Source organism: Anser cygnoides, chromosome 14, assembly GCF_040182565.1.
Source record: "Anser cygnoides isolate HZ-2024a breed goose chromosome 14, Taihu_goose_T2T_genome, whole genome shotgun sequence".
In the NCBI taxonomy this organism is placed as follows: Eukaryota; Metazoa; Chordata; class Aves; order Anseriformes; family Anatidae; genus Anser; species Anser cygnoides.
In genome coordinates this window covers 11,183,584-11,209,213 of record NC_089886.1, presented here as the reverse complement: position 1 = coordinate 11,209,213, position 25,630 = coordinate 11,183,584, and the positions used below count along the sequence as shown (strand labels likewise).

Below are 25,630 nucleotides of genomic sequence, written 5' to 3'. Positions count from 1 at the left end.
TAAACCTACTCCTTCACTCTCCTTTTTCTTCTGGGATCTAGAAGCCAAATTTCCAGTAGAACCAGGTAAAGGAACCAGCCAAAGAACAAGGCAGCTTCATGTATTTGTTTGGAGACACTTTTTTCTGCAAAAGAAAAAGAATGTATTTAGTTGTGTCTCTCAAGTTTCCTATTTATTAACTGTAGGAAAACTAATATTTTTTCTATCACTACAGAAATTTATGCTTCTAACACAGGTGTAATTTTTCCTGAATCAGATGTAGCCTTGTTTATATGCGGTTTAATTCTTTTGTGTACTTCAGCCATCTAAATGTGTAAAAGCTGAAACACCTCTTACTTGTTTATTAATTTTGGTAGTCTGTGGATGTATTTACTCTGCTGGTTTCTGATAATCAATTCAGAATTGCTAGTATTTTAGGTGAGTGTCTGCTTTTGTATATTTTAAATGTTTGGTTTTGACTTTCAATGGAGCATCTTGTTCCTCTTAGATAAGCTTGCATTTCCCCGAGCATTCATCCAGTTCTGGGAACTGTAGTGTTTCTTTCTCTTTAGGACTGGGAGTAAACTAGGTATTTCTCCTCTGATGTTGGCTGCTATGAATGGCCATGTACCTGCCGTGAAGCTGTTGCTTGATATGGGTTCTGATATTAATGCTCAGATTGAGACCAATCGCAATACAGCCCTCACCCTGGCCTGCTTCCAAGGCCGAGCAGAGGTGGTCAGTCTGCTTTTGGACAGGAAGGCCAATGTTGAGCATAGGGCAAAGGTAAGTATGTGAATCACCTTTCTGTGTCACTTATTTCTCACAAGTGTATTTCTGAGTAGTCATTTTTTCATGTTTTCCTATTATTATTTGGGGATTCATCTCTGTTTTCAGTGGTTCAGTAGCAAATTAGCAATGAAAGGAGGTGGATGTTTGATCAGGTTTCTTTTTCTTTAAAGATACTTGAACGCAATGCTTGCTGATGAAGGATTAAATAATTTTTAGTAAATACTCCTTGCCCCTGTTATGCAGGTTTAATTTACTGCAAATGAGAAATATATGAGGACTTATTTAGAGTTCTGAAATGTTTGTTTTTTATATCTTGTTTAAAAATGGAAGCATTGATGAAGGTGCATTGTACTGGGGGTGAAAGCAGCCTGATCTTTTCAACTTAATAATGTAACTTGGATTGCCTCTCGCTCTCTAGTACAGGCAAACTTTTCAGGTGTAATGTTGGTGTGATATTCATCAAAAGATATTTCTACATCTGAGTGAAGTCTAGACGGGAAGAGAATCGTAATGCTTATTGTGATTCTCATATACAACAGATTGCTTAATCCAGATGAACAGAAGTAGTGGAATCAAACCCTGTAAAACTAAACTGAAAATGTTAGTGCAGAACCCATGGTTTCAGTACTGTGACTTTCTGTGCCTCTGAAATAGGTCCCATGTGTTGGTACTCTGGGGCAGCTTTGTATCTTGTGCCATAAAGCTTAAGTCTTGTGTGGACAGCCAGACTGATTTCCGTAGCACAAAACGTTTTTTGGTAACTGTTAAGGCTGCTGAAATAATTGCTATCCTGCCAGCTTTTGGAATGGCCGTGGCTGGAGAAAAGGGGCTATGGATAAAAGCCAGCTCTCAAATGGTCAGTTGGCATAAGTTTGTTTAGCAGTCTAGTCAGGCAACTGATTTGGCCCTAGAACAGTCGTGCCAAGGGAGGCTAGAGAAATTGTATAAAGCTAGTTTGGGGACATTTTTGTGGAAATAATTATCTCCATTTGGATCTGTTCTGACTTTTCTTTTAGATATGTTGTAAACTTTGTTTTTGCTGTTGAGGTAGGTATCTGGCCATACTTAATACAAACCCAGGCAAGCTCTTGGCTAAATCAAATGGCAAGAGTTTTTCGAGAGACTGCTTCAAGTTAGGCTCCTTATATACAGCTAAGTAAACAAAAATCTGATTTCCACATGTAGAAAATCATGTACAGTTTATCCAAGTATATTGTATGAATTTCACATCACGTAATTCATTCTCTTTGCACAGACTGGTCTCACACCTCTGATGGAAGCTGCTTCAGGAGGATATGCAGAGGTTGGAAGGGTTCTCCTTGATAAGGGAGCAGATGTTAATGCTCCACCTGTGCCTTCCTCAAGAGATACAGCTTTAACAATTGCAGCAGATAAGGGTCACTACAAGTTCTGTGAGCTGTTGATTAATCGGTAAATTACTTCTCATTAGTAGCCCCTGTGTTCTGTAGCTATATTCCTCGTGGCAAGGGTAATCTTGTTTACATTGCCTCATGCATCTGAGAGCAAATGGGATGGGAATCTTCAGAAGTAGGATGTTGCATCTGCTCCCTACTCTCCTATGGTATCCTAGAGTATCCTGCTACTCCAGTGTTAATTAAGCTAAGCAGACAGCTGGGACCACAGGTAAGCAAACAGTGTCTGATTTGGCAGCTCTGTTGGCTGTGTATTAATCCAGCAGTTCACACGTGATCATTGCCCCACTGTCACTTGCGGGGCAAAGCCTGGAAGTAGCTCGAGCTCTTCAAGCATAACCCCCATATACAGCTAACATCTCAAGGGGCTGCTTTGCCATGTGTTTAGTCACCATGTTCATGAAATGGTAAAGGACCTTTGGTTGCTAGTTGCATAACTGTGGTGCAGTAGGCTACAAGAAGTGGGTGCTCATTGCTGGGAAACAAGAGTAAAGGAGTCTTAAATAATCCTTGTGTTACTATGTTGTGACATAAATGGATGATTTCAGGGACACAATTTCTCTAGCCACTAGGTTTCAGTAATTAAAGTTTCATATCTAATTGTACTCTGATCTTTCATTATCTTACTTCCTGACTTCATCTTTACTCATGCTTTATTTCACTTGATTACACTTGTACTCTTCTAGAGGAGCACATATTGATGTTCGTAACAAGAAAGGAAACACACCCCTTTGGTTGGCCGCTAATGGTGGTCACTATGATGTAGTTCAGTTGCTTGTGCAAGCAGGAGCAGATGTGGATGCAGCAGATAATCGGAAAATAACACCTCTGATGTCAGCATTTCGCAAGGTAAGACACCAACTGGATTCTGTGTTTCAGTACTAAGTGTTTTCAAAACAGTTTCTCATCTGGTCTTAAATCTGAATGGTTGGTTATGGAAGAATCAACACACCAAAATTTCTGTTTTGATAAAATGCTTTAAAGTGATGATAATTTTTTATTATTTATGACAGTTAATTTTTTATGATTACTTTAATCATAATCTGTGAATCCTAGACTATGTATGGAGAAGAGCTAAGGTATACTTCACACAGATCTAATTTATAAGAGGTGAAATCTTTGTTCCGTAAAGCTTGTCAAATAACTCCTGCTATAGCAGAACAATTCATTAACTGTAATTGTTTTATCTTTAATAAAATATCAAACAAGTCTGCAGCTTTTTGTGACAAATGACAGTACTGAGCATGCTGCTTCTGTCTCTCCATTGCTTTCAAATAAATTCAGAGGCAACAGAGACTGGCTGCACAGTGTACCCCATCAAGTGGTGGATCCAGCAGTAAAAGAAAATGTTTGCCAGGATAATATTCAGGTGGCTTAGTTCCCTGATGAGACTCACCTTGTAACTGGACAAATTGCATCCACTCAGTGGAGTGACTGGCCAGAAAATGGACTAGAGGTGACAGGTGGGGGCAAAACAGGGTCATTCTGGCTGTTAAAAATGTGAACAGCTGGCTTTGCCCTCAAGCCCAGTTTGCTCACTGTATTTTAAAAGAAACAATTACTTGCAAGAGAGCTTGTCATTGCCACCATTACATACAAAAGTAAATGTACAGTCAACACTAAGCAAACTGTAACTGCCTTTCAGCCCAAATAGCAATTTATCAGAAATGTTTTTGCATATTTTTTGTCTTCTGTACTGAACCAAGAGATATCAAATTTGTGTTTTGATGATGAATACTAACAATTTTATACCAGAGACTAGATTTTTCTTTGATATTCTAGGGGCATGTGAAAGTAGTTCAGTTCCTAGTGAAAGAAGTTAACCAGTTTCCGTCGGACATTGAATGCATGCGATATATAGCAACAATAACTGACAAGGTGAGTTTGAGAGCAAACCCGGTCCAGTATTTTCAGCAAAAACTTATGAGAAATTCTTAAATATTCAAAAACTGAATGTATGTTTGTTCACGTGCTTGTCTGATTCTGAGTTTTTTGAATAACTTTTTAATACAGAACTTAAAATTGGTGTTCAGTGCCTTAATCTGTTCAAATAGTTTGTGTGTTTATGAATACAGGGAGTCTCGTGTTTTGTAGAGCAAGCCTCTTTCCTTAGTTTATTACATAGGTGGTAAGAAAAATTTTGCGTTCCAGGACCTGTTGAAAAAGTGTCACCAGTGTGTGGAGACAATTGTGAAAGCTAAAGACCAGCAGGCTGCAGAAGCGAATAAGAATGCGACTATATTGCTGAAGGAGCTAGACCTGGAAAAAGTGAGTTGAGAATTGCAGTTGTGTAGCTTAACTGTTGAAGTTATGTGTAAATCTATAGGCTGTATTTCCTCTTGGTGTTTCTTTGGGCAGTAGTTCTTCATGCTATAACTGTATTTCCTTTCCTTAAATGTAAAATATATACTGAGGATGGCAGATTAGCACTGAATTTTGCTTTAGCCACTCCACTGTTGGACTTGGTGATTGTTACCTTAGGTAGTAGCTCTTTTGCATTACTTCAGCACGGATGATAAGTTTGAATAAGGGAGATCTTCAGTCCTGGTGGTGTGATACATGGTATCTTGTATACAGTGTGAAGTACAGTCCATAGGTGTTTTATGGACCTGTAGTCAGGTTTGCAAAGGAGAGCATGCCAGATGAGCTCAACGGAGTTGAGCAGATGGTGAGGAAAGTCAAGTTCTTCCTCACTAAGAGTATTGGTAAGTGTCCCAGAATAATGCAGAGGCTTCCTAAGCACTCTTTAACAGGCTTTCTAAATGGAGGCACTTAGAACTGCTGATGAACAGTTCATACAATATTTCATTAGTGAGGGATGTTTTGGACAAGTTCCATATTTGTTTTTTTAAATCTTCCGAGGTTGCTGACTTGTTAAACATCTATCAGTTGCTGTACAAAGCTACAGTATAGCATAGCTGTGACTGATACCATATACTAAAAATGTGATTAAAATGGAAAAATTACAGTAGTTTCTTCTGTATTCTAGGATACTTTTTTTTGAGTCAAAGGTGGTAATCTCATCAGTATTTTTGCAACATTATGAATTTTTTTTTTGAGAAAGGACAGAGATAATGAGAGATTTTGCTGGCTTTCCAGTAAAATTGTTTTTATATCATCTCTTGTTTAGTAGCATTTTACTGTCATTCCTTGGAAGCTTTTGAGACCAGCTAGTCCTGTTGTTCCATGATGTCTGTTTAGTCTCTGCATAATGATTCAGTATGTGACAGTTGTCATTGTTCACCCTGCTCTCCTCTCCTTTCTCCCCAACCCCGCTTTGTAGGAATTAAAACTTAGTTTTTGTCATAAGGTTTATATATGAATACTTGTTTCCTACATAGTCAAGAGAAGAAAGCAGAAAACAAGCCCTTGCCGCTAAAAGAGAGAAGAGAAAGGAAAAGAGAAAGAAGAAGAAAGAGGAACAAAAGAGAAAACAAGAAGAAGATGAAGAAAACAAACCTAAAGAAACTCTAGAACTTCAAGAAGATGATGATGAAGAAGAAAATGATGATGAAGGTAAAGAACAAGTGTTTCTGTGAACAATGCAGTTGGGGTTGCCTGTTTTTTGCTGTTTTTGTTTTTTTTTTTTTTTTAAACCACCTAGTGGTTAAAAGTGAATCTGTTAGGAAGCTGGTTTCTTGGGTACTGTGACATTGTTGCATAGTTTCTGCCCTGGTTCTTACCCCTTCCGTCAGAAACTTGAGTGAGCAGTTGTCTGTGTTCCTGGCAAATCTGCTTTGTTCTTTTTTTTTTTTCCTTTGGTTTCCTCCTATGTTCCCAAAGCTTTTACCTTCTTGGAGATTTTACAGCTGTATGTGGTGCAAATAGACTGACAACTCATCAAAGAGCGTAACTTCAGCTGGAGTATCTTCAGGGGCACTGATTCCTTTGCTTTGTGATTTTTGACTGTATATCAAATCTTTTTCTTTCAGTGGAGCAAGAAGTTCCTATAGAGCCTCCTAGTGCAACTACTACGACTACAATTGGAATTTCTGCAACTTCAGCTACTTTCACAAATGCCTTTGGGAAAAAGAGAGCTAATGTGGTGACTACTCCCAGCACAAATAGGAAAAATAAGAAAAATAAAACAAAAGAGACTCCTCAGAATATGCAGATTATTTTGCCAGATCAGCATATATCTCTAGCACAGCAAAAAGCAGATAAAAATAAAATAAATGGAGAGCCAAGAGGTGGTGGTGCAAGTGGGAATAGTGATTCAGATAATTTGGATAGCACAGATTGCAATAGTGAAAGTAGCAGTGGAGGTAAAAGCCAGGAGTTGAACTTCACAATGGATACAAATTCCTCTGAGCGGCGCTATGCCTCGTTGCTTATCCCTTCTCAGGAAGAAAAAACGAGTGCTTCAGCTTCAAAAACACCAACAAGGTGAGACTTTCTTGTTGCTTCCCTGTTGTTTCACCATGTTTTACCTATGCCGATGTAAATTTTTCTGTAGCTCAGGCCTTACGTCAGTTGGTACATTCCCAAAATCTTAAGAGACTGAGTTTGCTTTCCTATTAAATTATACTGTCAAGTTTGAATGCAGCCTTGTTAGAACACTAAAGATATTTTTTTTGGTATTCCTGACTAGTTTTTAATACTACTTCGTCAGAACATCCAGTTTTCTCTTTGCGCTCTTCTAAGTACCTGTGCTGAATTGCTGACTTCATTTGAATAGATTTTAGAGTGAATACACTGGGAATTTAAAAAATAAAAGCCAGCCTTTCTTATGATCTAGTCACAAGGTTTAGTTACCTCATGATTGTTTTCTGGTTTCATCATTAACTCATTTGAATTGCAATCTCTCTTTTTTAAGGAGGGAAGACGTTGATGACTCTGAGCATTTCACCTGTCAGGTTGATGGCCAGTTTGACTTAACCTTGTCGAGCCAGAGGTGAGAGTCAAAAGAACTCAGGGAATGTCTAAGGGCCATATGAATGGTTTGGAAGATCATTGAGTTGCCAGTGAATAAGCTAATAACTAACGTTTATAAGACCAGGTTCTGAATAGGGTCATTGGTCTGAATCAGAAAGCTTAGATACAGTCTAAATTTGTTACTTTTGCTAAAAAGTTCCACTCTAACTTGTACATGTAAGTAGTACAAGTCTGATCTCCATATATATTTTTCTCCCTAGGCATTAAGTGAGGTAGAGGGGTTACAGGGGTCAGTCTTCAGGACACCTGTCTGACTAAGAACCCAACTTCAATAGGAATACAAACATGGGATCAAAAAACACAGCAAGCAAGAAGGCAGTTGCCAGACTGATTGAGGCACTTGACTGAGAGTGGGAAGAAAAGTTGGGCTCTTAGCTGTTTTTCCCTCCAGGGTTAAAATTAGGTGCAGAATGAGTGGATTTGTCAGCCCTTGGGGTTGTGGGGAGGGAGAACGTCTCTAACATTCTTCATCAGTATTAGAAACTGGCTTCTGCCTATGTTCTGGTTTATGAATATAAACTGATTCTGTCTTGGACCTTTTGTCCAAGATCTCCTACAAAAGCCTTTGAATACCGTACACTGAAGCAGGATTAAGTAAATGTGTACTTCTAACTCCTTATGTTGAAGAAAGGAGTGATGCTTCTGTTAGAAGTACACTTAAGAAAACAAAACAACAAAACAAGACAGTATATAAATTAAAATGGAGCTAGTATGTTTAACTTCTGCAGATGCTCTTTGGTTCTTGCACCAGGCAGACTTTTTCTGAAAAAATGTCTTAAGTTTTTTCTCTTCCTGAATTCTTTTCCTCTTTGGTCATAGACGTGTCTGTGACAGTGCTGTTATGATTCAGACGTTTTCCACTTGTGCTGTAGATTTGCTTGGCCGAGTCTAGTCTTACAACTATGACATAAATTTTATAACTTTTTAAATTTTTATAAAACTTATAAAATTTTAGACATCACGTCTGTTTCAGTGCTGTAGATGAACTTATGAGCCACTAGAACCACTTTTTTCACCTTCACGTAGATCAGTTAGCCTACAAGAGTTTCTGTTCCTCTCTTTCCCTTTTTCTCTCATCCAAACTTTGCACTGTTCATATCACTAGGCTATTGCTGCAGTTTTAGTACAGGTAATATTTGCATACGTGCTTTCAAATTGACTTTACTGGGAGTTAAATATCCTAAAATAAACGTGCCCTGGTTACCCTTCCATAAAATGGGGTCTTGAAGGGGGTAAAAACACTTATCTAATACTTTACTACTTTCTAGGGAATGTGTAATAATAAGAGATGAAAATTGGAGACGTTTTCAAGTACCAAGCAACATTATTCTCAAAGTACCTTTTATTAAAAAGCTATTCAAAAAAGAGAACACATAATCAGGGTGTACCTTAAGTGGTTGTGTACTGCCTATTATAAACTATTTTGTAGATGATGTCTTCAGTACTTCTGGTATTAATTCATTCAGTTTAGTGCCTCCAATTCTTGAAGAAAGGATATAGGATGTGGACTAAAATGTAACAAATTACTTAAGTCAGCCAGTGGTTTGGGGCGGGGGGAGAGGAATGAAAGCAGTTCAGAAGTTCTAGGTTCCAGAGATGTACACTATAATGCTGTCATTATTCTGTATTTTGTAATCCGTACATTTCTGTTCCCAGACTTGATGGTGAAGGTAATTCAAATTCTTTGTCAACTACTTACAAGCCTGTTTCCCTGCCTCTGAGCTCTCCAAGTGTAAAGCTGAATCTGACTAGTCCAAAAAGAGGCCAGAAAAGAGAAGAAGGCTGGAAAGAAGTGGTTAGAAGGTAAAGACTTTAATTCTGTGTTTAAGAAAACTGTTTCAACGTTTTAGCTTGTAAATTATGCTCAAGTATAGAATGTCCATCAGGTTCGTTTAATTATTTAATTGTAATAATTTATTTTTAAAAAATCCTCTTCATCTTGCAGTGCCATGAAAAATTGCAGTCCTAATTTGTAGTAACCCCTCACTAAGTTAATGTCAGTATGACACAAACACTTTATTTGACATGAAGGTTTTCATCACCTGTGGCTTCAGCAGAATAAAGGATGTAGGGATAAGATAAAAGGGCAGGGAACAGATGGTAACAAAACGTCCCGAAGGCAGATGATTGCACATGAACTAAAGGTGGAATAGATGTTAGTGAAGTAGAGGGCAGGTGGATGATCACTGCAAGGCTGAACCTCAGTTGTGTTTTGGGTGGTGACTTTGATCCCTGATTCTAATGAAACTTTTGTGACCTTAATTTGGGTGCTGGAAAATGTTTAAAACTAATTTGTACTTCTGTAAAGCACAGTTTCCCTTTGAAAATGTACTGATTTTTATTATCTGGTCATTAGCCACGCAGCATCTTTTCTGTAATCTTCGTTATGTCTACTACTTTTAACTAGAAATTGTCATCTGGCTTTCTTGTTTTGTTTCCTTTTTTGATAAAGGAATGTGGCACGGACATACAAGTGTCAAGTGCTTTAGGTGCACTGCTGTTTTTCTCTTCTGCAACGGTCGTGACCAAATATCTCATTTTAGAGAATTTTAGGCTGTGTGCAAAGAAAGTAATTGCACAGCGGATTTAATGCGTCCAGATTAGCGGAAGCCACAAAACTTTTAATAAAATTAAAAAGAGGTGTTTTAGTCTGACTACTTAAGCGTTTGAACCTTTGGAGTTGGCTCAGTCTTCTGCCTTTTGTTGCATTCACAAATATGGTTCTCTGCTGTGACAATGACCTTGTGTGGTCGCAGGCTGCCCACCGCTTGGTGAGTCGTGCAGGCATGAAACCGTTAAACAGGCAGCTGGCTCCTTTCCAGGGCTGCGCACAGACCCCGCCATTGACCCTGGAGCTGCTCCATCTCTCCTACTCTGTCTCTTGAGTCTCATCGGCTCAATTTAACTGCTTTGTTGGATATTGTCTGCTGTCCTGCCGGAGATGCTAGAGTTTTAGAAATAACACCCAAAACCTGAGCTTTCTTAACCCCTGAGGGCTCAGGTCTTGTCACAAAGAAAGAATGTGTGCGTAAAGTGTTCCGTGCCAGTGTTTGCTGCGACCAGCCAAAGAGCATTTTGGTGACTATAGATGTGGGTGCAAAATGCCTGGGAGCTGCATGCCTTCATCTCCTAAAGCCTTTCCCGGTCTCAACAGTGGGAATTCTCTTCCTCCTCCTCCTCCTCTTCCTCCTCCTCCTCCTCTCCCCCCTCTCTCTCCAGTACCCCCCTGGCTAGAAGGGATGTCTGCCAAAGAAGTAACCAATGAATACATCCCTTCTACCCCTGACAGGCAAGTAGGCAGAGTTTTGAAAGACCCTCCCCCTAGCAACACTCTGCAGCCAACACCAATTGAGCAATTTCAGCTGCAGAGAGGAGGGCGCTGCTGTTCAGGAGCAAAAAGGTACTGTTTTGGGCACTTCTCAAGGTTAAAAAATGACTGAGCTTGGTGGGTAGGGAGGGAAACAGCAGTGGGTGTGGGGTGGGGTGGGCAGGGACCCTGGGTGCTATGGTGAGCTCTGTTGGAAGAGGGACGTCTTCTTGGGTGGTGGCATGGGGTTCTTAGTGGAATGTGGTGAAAGGAGACCGAGGTACAGTTAAGGAGCCCTGTGTAATGTGGAACTGTCTTTAAAGATAGGTGATGATGGGATCTTTGATTTGGGGAGGGAGCAATTGGGATGTCTAGCTTGAGTGGGGAGCCTTTGGGGGTAGAGGGGGCCCAAAGTACGATGCAGCCTTGGGTTAGGAGCTTGGTGCATGCTCTGAGTGCCTGGTTTCTGGGGAAGGGAGGGTTGGAGTGTCGTCTCCTGGCAGAAGGGAAAAGAAAAAACACCTTGGAAAGATGAGGTTGATGCTTTAGAATATTTCCATGTATTTCGATGTGTTTAAAATAAAATGTTTTCTTTAAATCCTGTTAACTGAGAAACAATTTCATGAGGATCAAATTACTTAATATTTTCAAAGACTGGAATAACTACATGAAGCTGGCAGCCTTTGGGGGGGGTGATCTGTACAGTGTTCAGAGGTGCTTGAACTGTGATCACAGTGGTTTCTGAAACCCCTTTGAATCCCCTCTAATTGTTCGGTGTTGAACTACTGCACATCACTAGCAAGCTGAAAAGCAGTGTATGGGCTTGAGAGGTCCAGCCTTTAAAGTCTGGGGACATTAGTGGCCCAGAGAGACCTTGGCTGGGGTCTGGATGCAAGCATTGATCATGTTCAAAGACTTCCCAGTACTGTATGCCTGCACAGACCCACCAAAACCATTTGAATTAGAGAAATCCTAAAATGACCTTTCACTGAGCATATGGGTTACAGTGTTGTGGCCTAAAAATGAGCCTGCTTCTGAAAATCTGTGCTACCTTCACAGTGGCTTCCAGCAGCTCGTTAAATCACAGAACTGCACAATTTAACAGACTGATGTCCACCATTGTGTAGTGGCATGAATTAAACTTTAGAATCACGTTTAGTCAAGGTCTGAGAGAGGTGGATACTAAAAGGGTCGTGAATGTAAGTGGTACCAGAGAGCTGATAACTGGGAAAACACTGGAAAATCACCTTCTCCTGGCTGTAAATGATCAAAGTGGCTAAGTCGTGGCCTTTTATATTTGAAGCAGTGCTGCTTATGTAAATTCAGGCCAATAAGCTGAGGCTTTGTCTCACTTTGAAGTTACACGAGATAAGAAAAAATTGGAAAATGTTTCTGAAGCAGTTTGAGGCACATACATCTGTGATGCAGCAGTGGTGGTAGAAATGCTTCTGAAGAGTCCTCATCAGGTACTGAGGATAAGTAATCTGAGTGGGGGATTTTTAGAGAGGCTCCAAAGGGTGAACAAAATACTAGCAGAAAACCACTTCCTACCCTGAAACTTAAGAATTTTGCTTCAGACAATGAGGAAGTTTGTACGTGTTTAAATACATTTCATAAATTTGTGATCTTTGTGATACAGGTCAAAGAAATTATCTGTCCCAGCTTCGGTCGTATCTAGAATAATGGGGAGAGGTGGGTGCAACATTACAGCAATTCAAGATGTTACCGGCGCCCATATTGATGTTGATAAACAAAAAGATAAGAATGGAGAGAGAATGATTACTATAAGGTACAGTATCTAGAAATGGAAGTTTAAGTTAGTCCAAAATGTCATTTATTAATAAACTTTGTTTGCTTTTTAAGACAGGATGTATTTGGTTTCTTGGTTCTAGAGTAGAACGCTTATAACTGCTGCCAAGATATGCTGAAGGTCTACTTATTCAAAGTTGTTTCTTGACTTTTGCTTATCTTAAGGATTAACTTACTGGAGTAAGTTGCAGTAGACTTGTAGATCAGTATTAAATTGGGACTACAGAATGCTGCACTTACCTTTTGTAAAAGATAAATATGTTCCTATTTAATACAGGGGTGGTACTGAGTCAACGCGATATGCAGTGCAACTCATCAATGCCCTTATTCAAGATCCTGCTAAGGAACTGGAAGACTTGATTCCTAAAACTCACATAAGAACACCTGCTTCAAGTACCAAATCAATCCATGCAAACTTCTCATCTGGAGTTAGTACTGCATCTGCTTCAAACAAAAACTCCTTTCCTCTTGGAGCACCACCTCTCGTTACATCGCAGTCATCAACACTGTCTACTTTCCAGCCTACGAACAAATTAAACAAGAATGTCCCAGCGAATGTGCGCTCATCTTTTCCAGTGTCTCTTCCTCTAGCTTATTCTCATCCACATTTTGCCTTGCTGGCTGCCCAAACTATGCAACAGATCCGGCACCCTCGCTTACCTATGGCCCAATTTGGAGGAACATTTTCACCTTCACCAAACACTTGGGGACCATTCCCAGTGAGACCAGTTAACCCTGGCAGCACAAACAGCTCTCCTAAGCATAATAGTTCAAATCGTGTAGGTAGTCAGAATGGAAATATTTTACAGACAGAGTCTCCTGGATTAGCTACTTCTAGTTGTCCCATTACTGTCTCTTCAGTAGTTGCTTCCACCCAACCGCTATGTGTAACAAGTAATCGGACTCCCTCTTCAGTCAGAAAGCAGTTGTTTGCCTGTGTTCCTAAGACGAGTGCTGCAGCAACAGCAATCTCAACCGTGACAAGCACATGTAGCGCTCTGCCTTCGGCCTCCTCTGCACCCCCAAACAATGGGCAAGTTCCTGCAGCGTTTCTACCTTCTAATGCTCCACAAACACAGCATTCTGCACTTAAAGTGGACTCTTTCTCAGCTGTCTCAGCACCCAAAGAGAAGGTGTCAACACCAGATCAGCCTGTTGGAAATGTGTGCGTGCCATCTTCAGTTGCAAGTAGTTCCAGTATGTCAACTAGCAGCAATTCGGGCGTCACCGAAGCTCACCCATCCAGCAGCCCCACGCCACAAAGTAACGCCCAAGATGAAATACTACCAGCCAGCGTGTCGGAGATCGGTCCTTCTATGTCGATGCCTTTTTCTTCCAGCTCAGAACCCTCTCCTTTAAGCTTAGCGTCACCCAGGTCAGTTGTTGCAGATAATCAGGACAACAGTAACTTACCTCAAGTAGCTGTACCAGCACCTCGAGTTACTCACAGGATGCAGTCCAGAGGTTCTTTCTATTCAGTGGTACCAAATGCAAACCTACATCAAGATCCTCAGTCTATTTTTGTTACAAATCAAGTTCCCATAACACCTTCTCAAGGTCCACCTGCTGCGGTGCAGCTTTCGTCAGCCATGAACGTTATGAATGGTTCTCAGATGCACATTAACTCAGCAAATAAATCATTGCCTCCTGCCTTTGGGCCAGCAACGCTCTTCAATCACTTCAGTAGTCTTTTTGATAGCAACCAGGTGCCCTCTAACCAAGGATGGGGAGACTGTCCTCTCTCTACCCGAGCAGCAGCTGACCCATCTTTCACTGTTCAGTCTACCTTTCTGAATAACTCTGTGCTAGGACATGTGGAAAACATGCATCCGGATAACTCCAAGGCTCCTGGCTTCAGGCCACCTTCCCAGCGGGTTTCTACCAGCCCTGTAGGTAAGTCACTAAGATCATGCACTGGACAGAATTTTTTTTCCAACCATTACACTTTGGTAATTTGAAATTATTTGAGAAACAGTTTACAAATTAAGGTTATAGAATACTAGTGTAACAAATATGGCCTGTTTTTGTTCAAGTGCTCTTTAAAATTGTTACAAGCTTATGTGCTTTGAGAAATTGGTGTGCTCCTGCAGGGTGTGTTATTAGGAAGTTGCTGCCCTTCAACTGTTAAGTGCAGTAGTTGAAGTTTGCGTGTTTTTAATTGAAATGGGTTAGGAACACTCGTAGTGAGCTCCCTGCCTGCTATACTCTGCCTCGAAGATTATCATCCTCTTAGTAACGATGATGATAGTGCAGGGTAACTGGCAGCATCCACTTGGATGAAAGGGACCCTCAAGAGATTTTCTTCTGTGCTACCCCATTCTCCCACTTGTTCTTGCTGTAATGAATTTATGGTGCCTAGAAGCTGGGTAGCTGGAGAGCCTTGCTTTGAAGCTGAAGATATCTAACACTGTGTGTTAGATATTTGAGCTAATGCTTCAGGACTTGAATGCTGAATTTGGGCATTTCAGTAGTTTGACTTTCAGAGTAAAGGAAGGGGGGACACTGGGAAGATGTAGTGGAGGATGAAAAAGATTTTCAGCATTCCCATTCATCCCAGTTAATTTAAAAATATCCAGGGCTTCTGAAAACCAGATCACCTCTCTCAGATCAGGTTTAACCACAAAATCAAGAAGTTTGCCATCACTGTAGTTTTCTTAGTCATATAGTTTGGGCTGTGTAGCTGCGCTGCAAAGAACATGAATACCTAGAGCTCCTGCAACATGTCCATTCCCAGTTCAGTAGGCGGAACCAGTCAAAATTAAGACTGGGGAGGAGGGTAAAGTAACTGGGCCTTGCTCATCAGATAGTCTGCTACCAGAAGAACTGCCGGACCCTCCTCAGTAGAATACCAGAAGCACTTTACATTGTCTCACCTTTATCTGTAGAGCTCTCACCTGGATGTTGGCTGTTCATGGAATACCTTGCCCAGGGGAAGGAAACTTACAGCAAATGGGGCCCAATCATTTTTCTTATGATTGTGCTCTGTGTATACAGAGACTTCACATAACAGCAAAAAATTTGCAGTTCCCTTGTGCTAATGTCATCTGTTTTTCATTAGGGGTTTTTTTTCCCCCATCGGTCCCTTTTATATACTTAAATGGCTGTAAATATTTAAAAGGTAGCTCTTCTGAGTTAAGAGTTAAGTAAATACTCAAGGACAGTGAGTTTGGGGAGATAAGTGTGAAGTTCTTCTCATCTGAAGCACAAAAATATTCAGACGTAACCCAATTTTTCCAGTCTGGAACTTGATCGGGATATTACAAAATAAAGAACAACTGAAAAATATGTAAAATGTGCCCCTAAAATCCTGACTGCTGACTGGTTTGTCAGGTCCTCTGTTGACTCATAATGTCATTCTACTTTATGCTACTTCTGATCACCCTCATTTCAGAATCTAAATTTGGTCTGTTACACGGAAGGAGAAGTGATTTACTGGAGTTAAAGGAGAAGGGGGCATTTGTAGGTGTGATGCTGAGGAAAGAAGAGGGGGCAGTAGGCTGAGGACCTCTCTTATGAACCTTGTACCAGAAGTGTGGTCCTGCAAGTCTGTCTGCCCGTGTCTTTCACTGGTGGTTCACAGATGAACAAACCTGAGTTTTCTCTGATTGACCAGTTCCTTTGAGAAGTGTGTGCGCGTGTCCCTACTGGCTTTGGATCTGTTCTGGAAATGGCCCTTTGTCCTGTATATGTCTTCATATCTCTTGTTCTAGCAGTTTACAGATTGAGGGCAGGCTTAGACTGTTTGGGAAGGCTGTACAGAAGACCAAAAGATTTTTTTTTTCCTGTGCGTTTTAAGAAAGCATTTGAGACCTTGCTCTTCATTAAAAGGTATTGCAAACTCAATGTAGGTCAGCTTAAAAAGCAGCACGACTACAAAGTAACGTGAGATGACTGGGCTCCCTATGTTACAAGGAGTCACAAAGTATTGTTACTTCTTATCTAAATGTGGAGGTAGCTCTTACAGTTAACCAGTTTTTGCAGGAGTGTCTGGGTGCTTTGGTAAACTGAATTTTAAGCGGAATTTGTGTGAGGCTGATAAACCAGTCTCTTAAAGCTCAGTTATGCTTTCAGAGTGTAACGAAGAGCCTGAATATATGGGCAAAGTAACTGCAAACTACGCTATTGCAAAATGTTCTATTCTTAGTTTTAATATTAAAACGTCTGATTCGATTGGTAAATACATAAACAGAAAGCTCATTACTGAAATCAGGATGAAATCATAAGTCATTGTTCACAGAAGCAATTTTTAATATTAAACTAAGCTTTTTTCATCTACTTAAATGAATCATAGAATCATTTAGGTTGGAAAAGACCTCTCAGATCATCAGTCCAACTGTAAAGACAAGACAAAAGCAAGATTGAAAAGTGACTACTACTCTGTTGAATTTGCGCATCTCTGGCTGCCACACTTCCTTCTACCTGTAGGAAACACACAGCAGTGCCGAAACTGCCTTGACTGTTCAGTCATTGCACTCTGACAGCTGTGTCCCCATCCTACCAAGCATTCAAGAAGCACAGTTGGGCATCTTACTTCTGCGGAAGAGCTCTTTTTGTCACAACCTGTACCTTGTTCTCCATGTAGGGAACAAGCAGTCCCCGTGGGCCTCAGCTGTGTTACCCCGTCTGTGCAGGGAAGAGTTCTTGAAACTCAGCATCTTCAGTGGTTTGTCAGCCAGCTGGAAAGCAGTTGTTTTGTGGTGGCACCTATGACCATGGGGGCCTTTTGACTACTCCAGAATGCACTTTTGTGCATGGAGGGTTAGGAAGAGCATCCCACTGGTAGCTCCATAACAGGTGTGTAGGAAGGGCCCCTCAGCGAGAGATGCTGCAGTCTGCTTATTGCTGTGCTAGAGGTGAGCCCGCAGGCTCTAGGCAGGTAAAGATCACTTGAGCTGCATTTGCAGGCAGCCTGCACAGGCATTAGCATCTTCCTTATAGTGGCGGAGCCACCTGCGCTGTGACAAACCATGTAAGATTGTATTCCCAAATCAGGGCTCCCTTATGAGCACTCTATAGCTGGGTGGTAGTGATTTACTTTTATTTCCCATTGTCTGTTATGGAGACTTAATCTTTTGGGTAGGACTAGTGAGAAAAATGCCACCTCCTTTAAATCCAGTAAGTCATTTCTGTTATTGTGGTCAGGCTGAATCTGCCACTTTTGGAAGGAGGAAAGCGGGGCTTCGTGGTTGGTGTGGGGCTTCGTGGTTGGTGTGGGGCTTCGTGGTTGGTGTGGGGCTTCGTGGTTGGTGTGGGGCTTCGTGGTTGGTGTGGGGCTTCTGCTTCATTTAATGCTGGGGAAGAGAGCTAGCTTTCAGTAACGTATCCAGGAGATGCAAGGTACACCTCTAGTTTATGACCTGTTGCCTGTCACCACTGCTGTTTTCGGACTTCTGGGATGTAAGTAGGTACTTAGTCTCAACCTTGCTCTGTGGCAGTATAGGCTAGTCCTGGTTGTGGTCATTTTGAAATGTTTAAATGGTGTTGAAACTAGTCTTGTTTAATAGGCCCTTGAAACTAAACCCAAAACTCAGGTAAACATACGGTCATGCCTGCTTATGCTTTTTTCTGGTAATAATGTGTGATGAAATCTTTTACATCATTTTGGAAAAGTGCTTAAAAGATTTGGCTTGTTCAAAAACTGTAACTACCTTTGTTAATTCATTTTTTTTGTGGGACTGAACTTTCTCTCCATCTTACCCTTCCTCACACACATTTCTGTAGAAAGCAGCCCCCTCTCCTTTTGCGCTGTGTATTACCAGCACTGGTTTCTTGGATGCATTATGCTCTGACTGATCTATATGTGAATGTAGCTATGGGATGGCAAAAACTGTGCTGCAGTGAAACTTTCTTGTTGTTTGATTCCCTCAGGACTTTCACAGAGCCCTGTGTTCCTGTTTGACTTGTATGGCTCTTTTCTAAGGAAAGATTTTTTTTATACTCCCGGTTTTCCTCTTTTGCCTTCCATGGTAGGACTTTGATTCCTTTCAGTGACCAAAGCATTGTTTTCTCTGCTTTCACCTCAAGTTTTAACAAAAACATACATAAATTCATTCTGTTAGTTTGTCTGAGGGAGAATCGTGCATCTGTAAAATGAACTTGCCATGTGCAGATACCCCTGAAGGTGATGAGATGCTTTAGTTCTATTTGGAGCACTAGCTCTCTCTGGTGCTTTGAAGCAGGTTCCCAAAGAGAAATATTTAATGAAATTTATGTTTATTTCAGGCTTACCCTCTCTAGATCCATCCAACAGCTCTACAACTTCTTCTTCAGGTCCTTTGACAGGCTTTTCAGCAAACATGCAAGGAGCACGGGTTTACCTTCAAGGGCCAGCGCCTGTTGGGACTCCCAGCTTTAACAGACAGCATTTTTCACCACATCCTTGGACAAGCGCAACAAATTCATGTAGGAACTTCATGGGTCTGTCTTAGTTAACTGTAAATTCTTAGTAGATTTGTAACTTAAGGGGAAATTAGCCAGTGATGCACAAAACGCTTTCCAATTGTGTTTAGCAGTTGTGAGGATGAAGTGCTAATCCCACCTAACTATTTGTTTCTTAACATGTAAAATGTCACTAGTTCTAGTAGCATAACTAAAGACATTTGGGCAATAATTCAGTCATAGGTTCTAAAAGGAGAAGGCATGAAGTTGTGGGGGAGTGGAGGTGATTGTACCAAACCAAAGATTCCCCTCTAAATGAGCATAAAATTAGGTGAAAATGTCCTGTTTGGCATGGTTTGAAGTTATACTTTGTTGTTGTTGTTGTTTTTTAAATTGATATTCTGGAATTTTCATGTTAGTTAAAATGTTCCAGATTCTTAATGCATCATCCAGGGTAACATAGGGACGTAGGGTTTTCCTCCTCATGGGAAGAACATGGAAGTAGCTTTACAGAAAATATGGGTCTTTGATTCAGAGTCTTAAATGAAGAGACTTTTCATGTCACTGCATGCAACTTCATTGCCACTCTAAAAATAAGAACTAAAATGTTTAAATGAGTGCTCAAAAGAAGTTGGATTTCACAGGAAGAGTCAGTGACGCTTCTGAAGTTGGTGGAAGTTATGCTTTTAAGTTACATATGTTGACTTTGGGAAGCTGTCTTTAGTTTCTCTTCTGCTGGAGGTGGTGGAGACCAAAACCAGGCTGCTCAGATATTTACGGAGTTTTGGCTGATTTTTTTCATATCTTCCTGAAACTCTTCCATGTTTCTTATTCTTTCTTCTAGTTATTTTAGATGCAGTTCTATGTCGTGACGATATCACCATTCTGATGGCTTAAAGCATTTGTGTTAATGTTTGTTTTAGAGTTAAAATAAACTTTAAACAGAAATTCTGTGAAACTCTGTGAAAGAGTGAAGAATGATGGGGGGGAGGCTTTAAAACCTTCTTACTATTTGATTTGAGACAATATTGGGGGGATAGAGAGGGCTGCATTTACTCTCACTATCTTGTGTGCTTTTTGTGTGATTAAGCAAAAGAAATGCTCTTTCAGCAGGTGAATCTCCAATTCCATCAGTTTCCTCAGGATCGTCTTCGCCCCTTTCAGCTGCTTCTGCACCTTCTAACTTGGGCCAGCCAAAAACGGGTAACACAAATCAAGATCGAAAGGTACCCCCTCCCATTGGGACAGAAAGACTTGCTAGAATTCGACAGGGAGGATCTGTCACGCCTACACCCTTAGGAACCAACTTTACAGCTCCCGTTGGTCATAGCGGTATTTGGTCGTTTGGAGTTAACAGTGTATCTGGTAAGTCCACTATGTGCAGTCTGGGGTAGCCTGAATAAACTTGTGGAGCCTTTTGGAAATACTACATTTCAAAAAGAAGGTGGATAGGGAAAGTGCGAGGAGGAATAAAGTTCCACAGCCCAATCAACTTCAATGTAGTATATCCTAAAAGGAAAACTGGTATCAAAGTGGTGTGTTTTTTTCAAAGAAATCATCAATGAAGGTGTGGCTTTCTCTCCTAATATAGGTGATTCTCACACAGTCTAGATTCTCTCTGAGTACAATTGTTAAACCCTGAAAACAGTTTAAAAATGTTATATTAGGTGTATTGAACAATACGGAATTTTAAAAATAAACAACTTTACCTATTAAGGGAATCCATCTCCAAGTCTGACCTTTGGCCTGAAAGGACAAGAGCCTTCCTCCAAGTTTCTACTTGGTACCCATTAACGCTTTAAAATATGAGCTGTGGTGCAGCTAATACATCCAGAAACGCATAGTTGTGGATGATGATTTTACATTGATCTCCTTGTGGCTCTTAACGAGGATGGGATAACTTCTGTTCTAGGCAGTCCCACTTTAAAAAGAGTGACTTTGAAACAGCTGAAGTCTTGCATTCAGTTTCCTGATAGCATGGGATTCTTGTGGAAGGGAGAAGCTGCATCATTTGAGTTGTAGATTGTTTCTATTTGTAAACTAAAGACAAATACATAATGGCCCTGTATTTGTTACATTTTTTGGTAATGCCCTAGGTATTTCCTTTAACTTCAGTTTCTCACTCTTACCGTGTTGGAAAACAAACAAACAAACAAGAAAAGCTCATGTATGCTCACAAACAGTGTTCGGAAGTTTATTGAATCTTAATGGTTCTAGTGTGGACATGTGAAATTTGAAGTTACTAGAAGTCTCCATAACTCCATGCTTGTCTGGAGAACCAAGATGAATGTGCACTCGGGTGGCCTGTGTCTGGTGCTTCCAACCTTCCCTGGTCTTAATGGACTCTCTTCTTCCCTTTTTTTCGTCCCTATCAAAAAGTGTAACTTTTTGTGTTCCTATGATAATGGACAGGTACACGACAAAGGAAATGGAAGAGCCTTACCTGGTGTGCTTTCTGCAGCTTCTATGTGAGAGGCCATGACACCACTGATAAGACTTGTGTGTTTGCTTTGTTTGTAATGTGTCAATAGTCTAAAAATTGCAGGTATCTTCCTACTATGTGTAGGCTGTGGGAATTCTGCCTTTGCTCAGAGTAGAGCCCTAAAATATTCTGAAACTATGTGTTTTCTGGGAGCCTTTGGATTTGTGGGGATGTGTGCAGCTGTATACACCAACGCACTAGAGAATCTTCAATCGATCGTAATTGTCCATTTTCAATCTCTTCCTTTCCAGAAGGCTTGTCAGGTTGGTCTCAGCCTGTAATGGGAAATCATCCAATGCATCAGCAATTGTCAGATCCAGGCACCTTTTCTCAGCATCAGCCAATGGAGAGAGATGATTCTGGAATAGTGGCACCCTCAAACATTTTCCACCAACCTATGCCAAATAGTTTTGTGGATTTTTCTAAAGTAAGTCACAGAGGGCTGGGTTTTGGCTATTAAATGACCAAATAATTTATTTGCTGGAGCTATTTGGGCAGTATAAGACTAACAGACAGGGTTCACACTACTTTTCTGAAAACAACTGTGTGCGGTTTGGAAAATCACTGATCTGTTCAGGTGTTTCACTGTGCTAGTAGACATGAGGAGTCTGTAGCATTTATGTTGAGACATTTGCACTGGAGTGGTATGTTCTGTTTTGCCTATGTTACACAGTATGCCTATCTTCTACCATTTCTCAGTGTACCTAGTTCTGAACCTCCTTTCATCCTAGTACTGATTTTTCTGGCTAGAAAAGATACACAAACCTAGAGGTGCACTTAAACAAAAACAGAATTTGTGGATTGCAAACGTTCCCTTGTTTAGGCACTAGATGCCTCTGTCATTCTTCAGTTTCCTTTCTTAGAGACTCAGTCACTTGGAAATGGTATCAAAAGGCTTGTTCAGCTCTTGAGGCTGTTTAAACATACTAATCATGCCTGCGAATGCTACAAGCCTTTCTTAAGGAAGTGGCAGCCTGAGAGAGCCATTCACGAGCCTGCAGGTTGTTGTTGGCATTGGAAAGTATCTCCAAGCAAACCAACGTTGCCAAGCCATCATCAGCTCAGCCTCCACTGGAGGAATGTCTGGGGCATGTGCTTCTTGGATCTTCCCAATTGTAGAGCAGCAGTCATCTAAACACAGGAAAGAAGTCTTGTAATTGCAAAATCTGCTCTTTAACTTCCTCTTTCTGAACTGGATGAATATTTTAGATGGCTGTTAAGTAATTTGTAGAAAATATTCAACTTGGATGGAGTCGTGTAGTCTCAAGCTGCCTGAGGGCTTTGCTGTAGCAGCCCTCTAGCTGCAACACTGTGTGTGAGATTATCATGTGTTGCAGAGGTGAGAAGAGGGAACGTGGAGATCACTTTGTGCAACTGCTGTGTCCTGCTTTTGGGGTAGTCTGAAAGCATTTTGCAGAGGTTGCCACCTTTTTAATTCACTGTGAGATGTAATTTCAGAAGAATGGGCACATTGTCTTGAATCTCAAGCTCTGAAGATTCTTTGTATTGCAAACTCTACCTAGGTGTGCAGTGATGCCCCTTTTCCTTACAGTGCTAATACTTACCAGTCTGTGAATGTTAAATAGGAATTTGAACCATCTCTGCCAGTTTGGAAAACATGGTTTATGCTTGTGCATAATCCTTTGCAAAAGAAGTCTGACTAAATGTTGATTTTTTTTTGTAGTACTGCTTTTTGCATTGTTTTTAAAATACTACAAATCGGATGTGGTGCATTTTTTCATTTTCAGCATTTCCTAGTGTTGCCCTTGCCTCTATCTTAGGCCAGCATTTCAGAAGCAGATGTGATCTCTGAAGTGTTTGGTTGTTGTATGACGAAAGCTGAAAGGTACTACACTGCAGAACCAAGAGAAAGATGACCACAGTCGTCATCTCTAACCAGTAGCTGTTCTCTGATGGTGCTCTTTTTTTTTTTCCCTTTTAGGGCCTACCAATTTCCATGTATGGTGGCACTCTAATACCGTCACACCCTCAGCTAGCAGATGGCCCAGGAGGCCCGCTCTTTAACGGGCTTCATACTCCAGATCCGGCCTGGAATCCCATGATCAAAGTAGTCCAAAATTCAACAGAATGTACTGATGCTCAGCAGGTAATTTGATTGCATTTTTCCACCTTTGCTTCTGTGGGGCTTTGTACAGTGGCGTGCTTCTTGTTTTTCTTGATTATTTTTTTTAGCTAGGTGACTTTTTCCAGTCCTTTGATATTAGAATTGAGATTGTGCATGATTTTTCACCAGTAGTGTGTGTTTACAAATACATATAGCACTATCCATGCCACAGCTTTCAGGTAAAACGGCCAGAATTTTCAAAAAAGCTCAACAAGGTAACAGACTTTGTTGGAAGTGGTAGGGTTTACATCCATACTTGTTATCTTGCAGGTTGTCGGTCAAAACCTGGCCAGAGATGAAGACAGCTCCTGTTCTTTGGCAGTTGGGTTGTAGTTTAGGGGAAGCCTTAAGCATGCCCTCTAGTGGTTAAATTCTATTAAAGGAAACTTTATTTGTTTTCATAATAGCCTTGTCTTTTTATTTCTTGCTGTAGATTTGGCCTGGCACCTGGGCACCTCACATTGGAAACATGCATCTCAAGTACGTCAACTGATTTAAGGGGGTCTATCCTTTTTTAGCCTTGTTTGGGAAACCTTATGATCTTGAAGAACCTTGGGGATTTTTTTAATGTGCCTAACTAAGCAATTTTCTGTGGGCTGTAACAATGAAAACTTGATTGCTCGTTGTATAAGAACAAATTGATTTACTTATACAACTGATTCTGTTCTCCAGTTAGTTTAGCCATTCTGAACTTAAAAAATCAGATGAAACTAATGCTGGCTAAACTCTACTGAATGCTACTTGCAGGAGAGAACTAGATGATTTCAAACTTCTAGGGTGATAAATACATGTATAACTGTTTACATAAAAGAAAAGCTGGGTAAATTTCATGTCGTATAGTGGCTCCACTTTATGTAGCCTGTATTAATGTGAAATATTTACCTGAATATTCAATAAAAGGCAAACAGTATTTATAGGTTGTGTGTGAGAATTTTGGAAGAGGATATATGTGGTTATCATTGGTAGCTGCCATGACCAGTGGTGCACCCTTTCAGGGTCACATCATTAGCACGTGGGGGAAGGGAGGGGGGAGTGTTTCCATGTACAGCCATCTGTGATACGAACTCCGCTGGGTTCTTCCCCCTGCCAGTCATGGTGACTGTTTGTACGTTTGTTTATTTTTGTGAACATCTTGTATATCTTTCTTTCCTGGGTTAGTTCTGTTTCTTGTAGTGCTCTTTTTCCAGGTGGGTTGCCTGAGACACTCAGGTATTGTTCAGTGGCTGACTTGACACCTTGGCAACCAATGGTGTCCTAATTTGCAGAAGGTAAATCAATAGCTTATAGATGAATGCAGGGCTTGGCTTCTTCACCTGATTCTGTGACTAACTGCTCAGAAGCAGATACTAGGAAAGCAGAGACCACTTGCTACCAGAGAAAAATGTAATTAATTAATTCAAAGCTGCTTATAACCCTTTAAATCTGGTAAGAGCTTCTCAAGTCTCTTCCATAAGAAAGAAGGGGATTTTTGTGTCCTACTTAAGATGAATCGTCCTTCTCCACCCAGACTGATTCCAGTGTTGGCCTGCACTTGGAAGTTTTCCACTTCCTGCATTCAGACTATGCTTATTTCTGATTTTGATCAGTGGTGATGCAGTAACTACACTGAATATTTGGTCCATTTCTCAAGCAGGTAACTTCAGTGCACAAACCGTCCAATGTAATGGACCACTTTTGATGGTCTCTTAGACCAGAGAACAGATGGAGACTTCTTTGCCTTCCTTCTTCCTCCTCCTGACCATTCCTTACATGCAACAGCAGTTTCCCCAGGAAAAGCATGAGGAAAGAGCACCCAAAAGAGAGGATCAGTGATAATTTGCATGGAGTAAACTCTTGAAATAATGTAATGGTGTGTGTTCTCTGTCCCAGTTACTCCTGAGTGTTCAGGAGTACTGAAAATATGAAGTGCACAAGTAGTATCTGAGTACAATAGGCAAATAAACCTCAGAAACAATACTGGATGTGTTCAGATGTTCTACCTAGTGCTCAAGAAGGAAACGCAAAAAAAAAATTTGGTTTTACTGCTACCCTGACAATGCAAATGCCAAAGGAGAGCCACTTGTGTTAACACTAATTGTATTCAAAGTAAATGGTGAAGGAAAAAAATGGCAGTCTAGTAAAGGAGCTTTCGTGCTTGCTTAGGCATCTGTTCTTGGGGATCCTTGGGTGAGTTGTTGCAGCCGTGGCCCTGTGGATGGCACTCTGCTTAGCAGCGTGTGCACGGGAATGAGTTGTCCTCAATTTGGCATTAGAGAAGAGTCCTGGAGCTCTGCTGTAGGCATTGTGTTAGCCCCTAAACCAGCTTTGTGAAGCACATATGAGAACTGGGCTGTGTCAGTGCCAGGTGTGGGGCTGAGGCTGTTGCAAGCCTGTGTGCTGCTGGCGTGAGG

At 40.9% G+C, this 25,630-nt stretch overlaps 1 protein-coding gene across 15 annotated transcripts in view; it reads left to right on the top strand.

The window, feature by feature from the left end:
• The window catches only part of ANKHD1 (ankyrin repeat and KH domain containing 1), a 119,679-nt gene that overhangs the window by 92,467 nt on the left and 1,582 nt on the right, over nt 1–25,630 (top strand). For 4 of the 15 annotated variants that reach the window (XM_066977288.1, XM_066977283.1, XM_066977293.1 and 1 more), the window contains 17 exons: nt 552–765; nt 2,027–2,202; nt 2,891–3,053; nt 3,987–4,082; nt 4,356–4,472; nt 5,546–5,720; nt 6,137–6,590; nt 7,021–7,098; nt 8,796–8,942; nt 10,429–10,539; nt 12,086–12,235; nt 12,533–14,148; nt 18,478–18,672; nt 19,744–19,998; nt 21,367–21,542; nt 23,058–23,222; nt 23,674–23,720. In XM_066977288.1, the coding sequence (XP_066833389.1) occupies nt 552–765; nt 2,027–2,202; nt 2,891–3,053; nt 3,987–4,082; nt 4,356–4,472; nt 5,546–5,720; nt 6,137–6,590; nt 7,021–7,098; nt 8,796–8,942; nt 10,429–10,539; nt 12,086–12,235; nt 12,533–14,148; nt 18,478–18,672; nt 19,744–19,998; nt 21,367–21,542; nt 23,058–23,222; nt 23,674–23,720 (4,335 nt within the window). Of the gene's footprint in view, nt 1–551; nt 766–2,026; nt 2,203–2,890; nt 3,054–3,986; nt 4,083–4,355; nt 4,473–5,545; nt 5,721–6,136; nt 6,591–7,020; nt 7,099–8,795; nt 8,943–10,428; nt 10,540–12,085; nt 12,236–12,532; nt 14,149–18,477; nt 18,673–19,743; nt 19,999–21,366; nt 21,543–23,057; nt 23,223–23,673; nt 24,151–24,873; nt 25,197–25,630 lie in introns of those variants that run through there. The other 11 variants (XM_066977290.1, XM_066977287.1, XM_066977284.1 and 8 more) reach the window with 11 other exon arrangements.